Below are 11,494 nucleotides of genomic sequence, written 5' to 3'. Positions count from 1 at the left end.
AAGGAATCTATCCGTTCACAAAAGCCTTTCCTATTCCATTCCTCTAGTCCAGATGTCTCATTCTCGCGGCCCGCAGGACTTTGTCTTGTGGCCCCACCGTGATATGGAAGTATTAGTGCGGCCCACAGGGTGAACGGACCTCTGAAGGAAGTCTCGCCCGCCGTTCCTCGTCATGGCTGACATTCGGTGTTAGGCTAAGCTACACTGACTTCATGCACACTACAAACAGTCCGGTACTAGTTGCCCTTACCTGCAGTCACCATTCCGGTACTTTCTACCATTAACAAATGCCACGGTCAAACGCAGAGAAAGGCGACTGCTACCGGGCTGCTCGTCATCCGCCGCGCTGTTGTGACAAGTGATGACATCACGCGTCGAGACGTTTTCCATACGTTGCTAGCTGGCTAAAGACTTCTATAAAACGTAGAACAAGAGCAACATCAAGTGGAATAAACTTACTCTGCGTTCACACTGCAGCCTAAAGTGACCCAATTCCGATTTTTTTTTTGACGTAATGCGACCTGTATCTGATCTTCTCATGACAGTCTGAACAGCACAGGTCGGATTCTTTTTGAATGTGACTCATATCCGATGCATATCCGATTCAAATGCGACCTAACGTCCAGGCCGCATTCATCCGAACTGAACGTCACTGATACTCAACAAATTCTGCGTCCTGATAAGCGCAAGTGGGAAGAAAAACAACTATGACGGGCTAATATGAGGATTAAGTTGTTAATATGCTGCTCCGGCCGGATAACAACTTCAAATATGTAAGCTAAGCTCCACCGTTAGCCTCCATGTTTACTTCCGCAAACACTGAGCACTTCTTCTTTTCATGGCAGTTGGCAGAACACTGAGAACGCTGACGCTATGGCGCCCTCTACTGCGCATGCAGGACACTTTCAGGTCGTTTGCCCGTTCAGACTGCAGAACACATGCAGGTCGCATATGTGTGAACGGCCTGGCGAAAAAATCCGATTTGACAAAAAATCGGAATTGGGTCACTGCTGCAGTGTGAACACACCTTAAATTTTGTCACTCCCTCATCATGTCTTTGTCAAAGCCTGCAGTTCATGTATTGGAGAAATGATTAAATGTTGATGACATTTGAGGATATTTTTAAAATGTTTTTTGTGGAATCCTTTATGCGGCCCAGCCTCACCCAGACTCTGCCTCCAGCGGTCCCCGGGTAAATTGAGTTTGAGACCCCTGCTCTAGTCTGTTCACTCCAAATATTTATCCAACAGAGAATCTTTTTTGAGAAAACAAGATTGGATGCAGAGCAAACAAATCTGCAGCAACAGTGTGAGGAAGTACATGGCTGAAGAAAAAAATTGGCTCCAGTGTGGTGTACCTAATAAAGTGGCCAGTGAGTGAGTTTTGCAGAGCCAAGTGGTCCACATTGAGAGTGAGAAATAAAACAGCAGCAGCTCCCGGTCCTCCAGCAGCTCCTCTTCAGAGCTCTTTGATGGAAGCGGCCAGCGGCTCTCAGGCCGACAGTGGAGGGCAGTGTGTGTTCTCCGGCCGGACACACACTCCTCTCAAATGAAACGAGTGTGTGTCCTTCAGGAACACGCCGCTGGAGGAGCAAGGTCGCAAACAAAATGAAAGCTACGCTTAACGTCCCGGCCACGGATTGATTTTGGGTTTTCTCTGCGGCCATTAGTCGATCTGACAGCACTTTGAGAAAACCTGACTGAATCAAATGTTTGACCTCAGAATCGGAGGCTTGACTTTATTGAATGGTGAAGTTTGGGTAGAGGTGAAAAATAAGAGGCGGCTCGATACGTAACGTACAGTGGTCAAATGAAAAGTTTTCTGAGGACGTTTCAGCAAACACTCATGAATTAAATATACAGAAGGCAGCGAGCCAGAGGGCAGAAAACTTCAAGCAGGCTTTTCAAATCACTGCAAGAAAGTTAGGATATTAATAGATGAAGTTATTTTATATTCACTTCTCAGCAGGGTGGTTTGGTTTTATCTTAAGATGCATCCTGCATAGCTGTATTTGCTAAATTATAAAACATAATAAGTGACTTAGAATGATGTAAAATTAGAAAAGGTTCACAATTTCAGTCAATTTTTGATTATAAAAATGTTTTATTTGAAGATTGCTCTTTGTAAATGTTAGAAAATAAACCCTGCAAACGTCTTCAAACTGAATATTTAACCAGCATCATTTTCCAGCTCAGTTCTTCTGCATTGTATTCTCTGTTAAAAAAATAAAAAATAGTTTCCTGAATTTGAAAAAAAAAAAAAAAGATAATAAGGAATATTCTTTGATGCTGGAATGACATTTAACTTAATTGGGAAACATGAGCAGCAGAGGTCAAGAAATAAAATGCAGTAGGTGGAAGGTCGGATGTACGATTTAATTAAATTAAAATTTCTGCAGTGGACCAAATGTCATTTGAACAGAAACTGTGGAAGTTAAGCAGTTCATTTCATCTGAAAGGGAAAATCAGCCCTGACTGGCTGTGGGTTGAACAGGACAATCAGACGAATAATGTATCAGGAACGGCCTGGATCTCATGATTAGGTGCTGAAGAGAAGGAAAAGGCTCAACGGGAGAAGCAAAAAGAAACAGAAATGTTTTTTTTTTTTTTTTTCTGCTGCAGCTGAGCTGAAAAAAAAAGAGTTTTTGGAACCAAATCCACCTTCAGCTGCTGTCAGTGAGAGACTGAAACTGTTGACCCCAAGAGGTGAGTTAGGTTACATTTTGTATGGTGAAAAAATATGATTATTATTTAATGATTCAAATAAGGGCTTAGAAATTCTTCAAAAGCTGTCAGTAATAAAATACCAACAAACATCTGAAGTCCGTTCTGCAGCACAAACAGAGAAAACCCAGAGCTTTCAGGCCTTGATGCATTCTGGAAGATTTGCTCTTAAAATAACACCACTGAGTAAACACTGCCTCTCTGCACAGAAATGACATTTCTCACATGTTAATAAATCGTTATGCATGCATTTAGTGGAAAATTCACCCACATACAGTATGTGTTTATGTTTATGCAGCTTACAGCAAAATGAAGCGTTGCATTCTCCAAGATCAGAGCTGTTTGCATCTGACTGGGTGAAAAAAACAAAAACTCCTGTTTAAAGCTGAGAGGAATAAACAAAAAATCCATGTGAATTTCACAAGAAACAGTTAAATGATGGATCAGGAGCAGCTCTGCTTTTCCATCTGATCCAGTCGGTTTCTGCTTGGAGTTCCACATTCTGCCGACATCCTGAGAAACGTTTCCACTGCGCTGACGGCCGAGTGACTGCAAATCCTCCTCCTGGATCAGGAAGCTCTGAAGGAAACAACACATTATCACCATTATTACACACAATATTCAAATCACAATCACATCCAACTTTTATGTTTTGAGTGAAAAACTAAATTATAGACATATCATGAGTAATACATACACAATAAAAATGAATATTTTCCCAATTAATGAAAAATAAAACCATGTATTCTGCATTGTTTGTTGTTCTGTTGACGTTTCCATAAATAGTTTGATCCAAATGAAAGATGGAAGGAAAATATACATAAAAGACTTGGATAACACAAATAGATGTTAAAAAAAACTGATGAAAAAAAAGCATAACAGAAGCATTTAAATTGTTCATTATTTTGTTTAAGATCAAACGTTTCTGTAAACAAAATGTTTTCATATTTAAAGGAAACAAAGTTTCTGCACATCTCAGGTTTCAGGTTTGCTCCACAACGGAGGAGCACAGAAACATTTTTCTTGTTATGCACTTTTCACCTCACCTGGACAAAACTGTGAAAGAAAAACTAAAAGAAAAAAACAAAAAACGTGTTTGTGGGTCGGCCGTCATCTCATCCTTCCTGTTTAAGCATGCGAAGCAAGAAAGAGCGGTTTGTGGCCGAGTGTGTAATTAGTCAAAACCAAAAGATCTCTCAGCGGCGGAGTGCTGCGCTTAATGGAGCCAGAATCAACGACTGAAACCGAACATGTTAGATTACCGCTGGCTGCTAAAAATAATTTCCTCTGCCGAGGAGACGATGATGGAAAGTGGAGGATAAATGATTCATTAGAAGAGTCCAACCATTTAAAGGACCTTTGTGTAGGAGCAGGGGGGATGATGATGATGATGATGATACCTGGAGTCGGTGGTATTTAAAATGCAGCATCAGATCTGATGGGATTGTTTGTTTGTGGGTCCAGGAGGGACAGATGTGTGGACAGACAGATGGACGTTCGCTGTAAACCTCAGAACTAAGATGGATGGACTGATAAACCTCCTGCAGAAGCAGAACAACAGAGCTGACTTTCGGTTTTTGTGTAAATGCTTTTTCTGTATTCCAGTAAATTAGCCCTGCAGCAGAGCCCTGAGCTCGATGGGCCTTTTGTTTGTTTGGTTTCTGATGATAAAGTGCCACAAAAATGAACCATTAAAATAAAATGTCAAAAATTAGAGCGACCTCTTTGCTCTTATGAAGTGAAGTGATCATTTCATCAGAGCCAACAAGATGAATAATTATGGGACAAACAGAAGCCAGCAAATTACTGCAATCAATTATCTAGAAATCACTCCACAAACATGAGAAACTCACATCACCTGAGCGTCACAGATCCATGGAGCAGGAGCCGCTCTTTAAACTGGTGAATGTTTATTTATATAGAGAGATTTCACAGACACAAAGTGCTTCAGAAGGTAAAGTAAAGAAAATGTATGCAACAAGAAATGCACAGTGAAAAAAGCTCAGGAGAAACATGCAGAGGAGTCTGTCCATATAAATCTCTGAAGGTTAAGATTAAAACTTTAAACTTTGATCTGTGTGTCCACTTTTAAAAGTGTGTTATGAGTTCCTCTGTTTCAGTCAGGCTGGCAGCAGTTTCAACCTATTTACTAAGAACATTTTAGCAAAAAGAAAGTAAAATGTGCTTTACTCCTTCAAAACAACCAATTAAAAAACAAGCAATGCAGATTACATTTTGTCAAAAGCTATCATCAAAGTCATCAAACACACATCAAATATACGGATCAATGTTCCAGTTATTCTTAATCAAAGGTTTTATCCTTGATTTAACTCAGTGTTTCGGCTGTTTTGCAGTTTTCTGGATGTATTTTCCAGATTTGTGGTGCATAGAAGCTGATCGCTGCCTCTCCATGTTTGGTTCTGACCCAAAGATCTGGAAGGCTGATATGAGAGCAGCAGCAGTTCATAAACCAGCCAGTGATTTATGAACCAACAGAAGTATTTTAACGTCTGCGCTCTGAGTTGACAGATGGAGTTTATTCAGACAAGAAAGTTTGGTTACCATTCACCTTGTTCCTGTTCCTGTTCACGGTTAAAGCAGCTCTGACATGCCTGGTGGTGCTGTGATGCTGCTGTGGCATAAAACAATCACTGCCGTTCGCTCTGGGAGATTCTGTTCATTTCCCGACCCGGGTTCCTCCCACACGCAGAGGCTTGTGTCAGTCATAACAGCTGGTGCTGCATGGAGGATTTCAGCAGAAGGAGTTCGTCAAGCACGGCGCTACATCCAGTCACCCTGCCACATCCATTTTAAGGACATTTGTAAGAAATATAAATTATTCAAAGAGCAAAACCTTCAGCTGTGGGAACAGCTGACTAATGCATTTTTGATTAAAGAGGCATACCTCTCCTATACATTCACCCTTATTAATGAGGCCAACGAGGATGAAGTGCACATGTTCTCTGCTGCTCATAAACAGCATGAAGACTGAATGTTTGTCAGCAGCAGCAGGAACGGTCCGACGGATCTTTGTGTTTCATTTTGTACGATTTGTGACACAGTGTTGCCTTTGTAGGAAAGACATAAAACGTGAATAAAATACAATGAAAAACAAATTTAAAAATTACAATTCATTGCAGGATGATGACATCAGAATTCAAAAACCACTGGAACTGACAGTAAAGTTTTCAGGAAGTTTTTAATCCTTCTCATGAATCTTCAACAGAAGGAGACACATTGATTTTAAAGCAGGTTTATGTTTTTATCTATTAATTTAACTTAAATTGTAAATAACCAAAAATAAAACAATTAGAGCAACAGAATGTAACTTTTACAAAAATATGTTTTGTGCATGTTTGTTAAAACTGTCTTTATGTCATGAGATGTAATATGAGACAGAATATCTGAAAATATTGAACTCCTTCTCCTCCATGAGCTGCTGCAGCCGTCTGAAGAAATGCACCGCCAATCAGAGGCAGGAGGCGGGTCTTAGCGCTGACAATCAACCTCATGTAATCACTGCTGTGGGGAAGATGGATGGAGCTTGATGCAGGGTGATCCTAGAGGAAAACCTGATGGACTGGAGTGGAGGTTTATCTTCCAACAACCAAATCTGAATGGAAATTATAATATTTTTTGCAAACCTGAATGAGCAAAAAGTTCCAGCTCTTTTCCCACCCAAGCCACACGTATTCTTCAACATCACTGCTCACCTCCGTTCTCCTTTCTGCCTCTAAACACAGATCAGATTCACCACCATCTTTGTTAAAAATACCTGGAACAAACAGAGATGTTCTCTCCAGAAACATCCAGATTACCTGCAGCTGTAGATTTATTTAATCTTCACAAATATAGAAATCACATTGTTTCTGATCAATGTCTATAGTTACAACACAATAAAGCACGGGGAGCTTTAGTTCGAGCTAATCATTCAGAACGGGGCTGAACTGTTTTTTCCTTTCAGCAGCTGTAACTGCCTCACTCAGATTTAAGAAAGGATTGTGCTTTAGGCAGCCTCTCCTCACCCACCAACACAGAACATGTAAAATCTCTGACCTTTCCAAAAAGCAGTGCTGTCAACACCATTGCCCAAGGTGGGATTAGTTACCCTGGTAACACAGACAGTATAGAAGAAGCTTGTTTTATAAAGTGCCAACTTCAAAAAAATCCAAGCATTAGAGATCTGAACACATCTTGGATCAGCTGTCAGTTGTGCCAGATTGTGACATTTTGCAGTGAAAGTGGGCTATAATGTCCCAAAATGGTCTTAAAGTGAACCTGTTTCTCAATCTGGTCCAAAAGGAGTCTGACAGGTTCAGTGAACATGAGTTCACATAGAAACACAGCACCAATGTAACAACAGCCCGATGTTCAAAATGCTTTAGATTTTAAGTAGCTACAGTCAGCTAAATAGATGATGCAAAGACAAGCTGTTTGCCATCCACCATCATTCCTACACCCAGGTTTATACGGCATCTTTCTACAACAGGAATAAGGTTAGAAAACGTCCAAAATAAAACCCTTTATTGCAGCAAAGGTGATGTTTGTGTCCATTGATGTTGCTTAATGCATATTCCAGAAGCAGGTTACTGTTGTTACCAACCTGAGTCATAACTAATAATGCTTTATCTTATTAATTTGAACCATTATTGCATATATTAATAGTGCTATATTCAAATGTAACAGCTTTGCTTTATTTAGCATCTGTTTAACAGCAAATACTCATTTTTTAATCTGCTGTAAATACAATCTGTGTATAAGGGATTAAAGTATGCATAATATGCTGTACATTACAGACAAATACTGCATAAATATTATGTTTCCATCAACAGATAGTCTCTAGCTTCCAGTTGTGTGGTAAAATTGGAAGGCCTCCAGGAAGTGTCTAATTCATATGACCAGACACTTCCTGTTCCTGTCTGGTTTGATTAGTGACAAGCATTTGGTTACAGATCAGACTCAGAGATTGTAAAAGCAACTCCAAGATGGCTGCAAGCCTTCTGCAGGTAAACAGAACAAGTGGACTGGACAGTCAAAATGACTGCTGTCACTGCAAATTAATATTTCAATCCCTATAATCAATTTAACAATGCTAAACTGGCACAAAGCATGTTTGGTAGTGATTGATTGCTGGGCTTTTCCATGACATATTTGTGATTAAATTTGTAATTATTAATCTATTTGAAATTAATGTGACAATGGAGAATATCATGACTTTGTAAGTCCTTCCTTCTCTGGTCGTGCTTTTTGTCATTCTGGCTGAAATGAGGCCTTTCTGTACGTAGCTAATGCTGCAAGCTTTCACACACATCTGGACACACATAGTTGCAGGGAAATCATTTTTCATTTTGCCTTTAGCAGTAGCTGACAGCTTGCATCATGCAGTAGGAGTCTTGTTTGTCTCAGCGGGAAGCTGAGTTACTCATTGTTCACTCATTTTGCTGGAGGCCTGCTGACGCACAGACCTGTGTAATCCTGCAGCAACAAGTGCTTGCAGCAGGGCTGGTGGGATAGCACTTGATGAATTAACTGTTTTAACTTGTGCTGAATTCTCGCCACCAAACCCTGAAGTGTGGAGTGTGAGTTATGCTTGGTTCCTCACTTGCAGAGTGGAATATATTTAACCTGGAGAAAAGCAAAGGGTTCCAGTTTCCTACCAACCATGGTTCTGCTGCATGTGTGTTCAGAAAGTGAAAGATAAAATCTGACTGCAAGTAAAAAGTTAGTTGTGCAAACCCTAAAGCATTATCAGAAAAAAATATCTCCACTAACACTAAAGCACTGCAGCAATAGGATACCAAGCTAACACTAAAACGCTAACAGCAGTTCAAATCGTTTCTTTCCTTTAAAGACTACAACCCTAAATCTGACATTCATATGTTCTATAATGCCCTTAAATTTCATCGACCATAATGTCATTGAGAAAATGGGGAGGAAATGGAAGTGGTGTGTAAACTGTCTTCATCCTCAAGACTTCAACACAAATATCAAACTTTATCCAACTGAAAGTCTACCAAGTAAATTAGTGCTTTAGAGTTTTCTTATAAAAAATGACTTAGGGAAACGAATAGGGCTAAACATGTTAAAAATTAGCAAAAGCGCTAAAATGCCTAAAGACAGAACTTAAAGTATTAGGTCTGTGATTAGTGCATGAGCAAAAGCTTGTTAAAATAAACAGTAGTATATTCTACTACCAGAACCAGTTCTGTTCATATAGACTTTTTAGCTATTTTACTTGGTTTTAGATGCAGTGTTGAAGGTCGTTTTCTGTTTTGAATGAAGTTTGAATTAATAACATCTTTGAACTTTGTGATAGGACTTCAGGTTTGTTTTGTTGCCATAGAAACGAGTGATCAAGATTATGTCAGAAAAAAAAAGATAAAAAATTATCAAATTTTATTGCAATCTAAACTGAACACATTTGTTAGAGAAAGATAGAAAATGCAGAATATCTTGAAGGGAAAGTATTTTTCAAAGTTAGCCTTGTTTCAGAGCTAAATCATGTTTTGATTCAAATATGTTTGTCGGAAGCCCAAAATTTGAACTGGTGATCCATTCTGTAACTCAACTGGAAAGTCTGCTGAGTTATTTTCATGAAATCATAAAGTTCTGATGCTATTTTCGATGATTTTGACATGTTTGGTTGTGGTCCTGATGTGCTCTGTGGTCTGGAGCTTTGAGGCTCCTGAGGAGAAGAAGGATGTGTTTTCCAGCACGGCTTGTCCTGCTTTCCTGACCTTCACTAATGCTGCTTTCATAGCCGGGGTGACCGTGGAGCTGCCATGCCACTGCAAACCGGAGGAGGTAACCCAAACACAACCTACGTCCCATTTACTGGTCCAGCCACAAGTTTACATTGACTTATCAAGGATTTTATTAGTAACAATAAATATGATTTTTATCTGGTGCTCAGTTTGTTAGGCCATACATCAGAGAAATATCTTTTTATTAAAATATCTCTTTTCCCCATCATATGTTATTTTGACAGCTGTTTGAGTTAAGACTGTGTTGTTTATTAGTCAGAATCTGTCCTGTGTTCAAAAGTAATTTGCAGTTTCCGTGGCGTCCTGTAATGGATGAACATGGTTGCTTGGTTACTAACTAAAAGGGTTTTTGTAATAATTCAGTTTTCCATTTTTTCCTTCTGGAAACAGGATAAAACCTTAATCAACTTGAGGTTTTAGCCTCACTTGGAGGCTGAACCAAAGTGACAGTAAAAGGTTCAGCTACCTGAACAGCATCTTTTATCAGGAGCCTACATTCTCCCATTATCCTCCTCATTGTTTTTGTTTCAGGTCCAATCAGTTGTCTGGTTCTTCAGAAAACACTGGAGCAGCTTTGATGAGACCAGAGCCCTGACAGATAACCATGGCAACAAGCTGCTGGACACAAGTCAGGTCCCTCACAGCAGTGACCTGCGGAGTCGATTCTCCATCAGGATGTTCAGTTTGCTGATATTCAGAGCGGGACCTGAAGACTCCGGCCTCTACATCTGCGGCTCCGCGCATAAAGACTTCTTCTATGGTTACGACCTGGACATTCAGGAAGCTCCAGCGCTCAGTTCCCCCCCCAGGTTAGGAGACAGACTCAAAAACTTTGTTATGACATTGTAATAATCAATGACAACTCTCTGATTTGGTGCCTTCAGGGTCTCTACAGAAAGTAGAAAGAAGAAGAGACATAGAAGCAGTTTCATCGTCTATTCTCACCCGATGTACAAGGTTTTCATTAGCTTCCGGTCCTGGTCAGTGTGCGACCGGTGTGGCGCTCCAGGTGAGCAGGTCCGAATCGGACTCTGCTACGTTTACTCCCGTTTCCTGCATGTGCGCTACAGACTGGCCAATCAGACAGTGGCTTCCTGTGGCTCAGAAGGAGTCCCCGTGTCATTCAGCCGCATAAACCAGGAGCCGAAGGTAGAAATCAGAAGCTGCCAAGTCACATGCCCACCTGAACCTTCCCCACCCTCAAAGCTGACCGCTATGATGGCGTTTCTTGGGTACAGGTAAGGATGTGAGTCTGAAAATATAGTTTTAGGCGGCCACACTAAGCTGCCTGAGGAATAATTCAGAAACAATGTTGGGTTTAGTTTCAGGGGTGAAAGTAGTTTTAAATTCTTGGAGGTACTATGACAAAAGTGTATATGCTGTATGTGCTGATGAAGTTTTTTGCAAAGCGATAAAAGCTGGTAGCTCTTGAATTGCTAGAAAATAAAGCTGTATTTCTCTCAGCTCACTGGCTGCAATGTTGACACCTTGAGATGTTATGAGACCTAAATTCTGAACATCATGGCATGGAGAGCATCCCAGTTTTACATGTCTCACATATAACCATTCATTTTAGCTTTTAAACTGGTTCTATTGATCCTGTGTCAAGACAGAGGGATAATCAGTAGCCCAGCATCATGACCTGTTTGTTCTGAAGATCCTGCAGCTTCCACTTCTCTTCCTAACATGGCGCCTCCTCACCCTGATAGGAGGAACCACAGAGCTCTGTTAGGTTAAAGCTCATCTTCTGAAGTTGGGATATTTTTCCTCCAACAGGATCCAGAGGAATCACCTCAAACCAGATGTTGGACTGGATTTTATTTCACTGTCATTTGTGATGTTAGAGCCTCATTTTCAACAGTGGAGCTATAAAGGTTGAAAAAGGTTATCATTTTAAAGAAAGTCTCATCAATATTTCCACTAAATAAGAGGCAAAAAAAAATGTTTGATAGAAGAAAAGCCTCTCAGACTTTGAGCCCAACAGCACCAAACTATTGTTTTATATTA

General features: G+C 40.2%; 1 protein-coding gene and 1 long non-coding RNA gene across 2 annotated transcripts in view; both read left to right on the top strand.

Moving 5' to 3' along the window:
* The first annotated feature begins 244 nt into the window (after nucleotides 1-244).
* Nucleotides 245-2,595, top strand: LOC106952973 (uncharacterized). The gene is made up of 3 exons (XR_001426090.1): nucleotides 245-358; nucleotides 2,351-2,353; nucleotides 2,585-2,595. It is a non-coding gene; the product is annotated as an uncharacterized LOC106952973 (long non-coding RNA).
* Nucleotides 2,596-9,267: 6,672 nt separating this feature from the next.
* The window catches only part of LOC106952963 (Ig-like V-type domain-containing protein FAM187A), a 15,597-nt gene continuing 13,370 nt past the window's right edge, over nucleotides 9,268-11,494 (top strand). The window contains exons 1-3 of the mRNA XM_015041427.1: nucleotides 9,268-9,527; nucleotides 10,019-10,296; nucleotides 10,372-10,725. Of these exons, the coding sequence (XP_014896913.1) occupies nucleotides 9,336-9,527; nucleotides 10,019-10,296; nucleotides 10,372-10,725 (824 nt within the window). The 5' untranslated portion in view covers nucleotides 9,268-9,335. The remainder of the gene's footprint in view (nucleotides 9,528-10,018; nucleotides 10,297-10,371; nucleotides 10,726-11,494) is intronic.

The sequence above is a fragment of the Poecilia latipinna genome, unplaced genomic scaffold, assembly GCF_001443285.1.
Source record: "Poecilia latipinna isolate Pla-1442-1.1 unplaced genomic scaffold, P_latipinna-1.0 Scaffold551, whole genome shotgun sequence".
Classification (NCBI taxonomy): Eukaryota; Metazoa; Chordata; class Actinopteri; order Cyprinodontiformes; family Poeciliidae; genus Poecilia; species Poecilia latipinna.
Note: the sequence above shows the minus strand (reverse complement) of the source record. Positions and strands in the feature narration are given on the sequence as shown.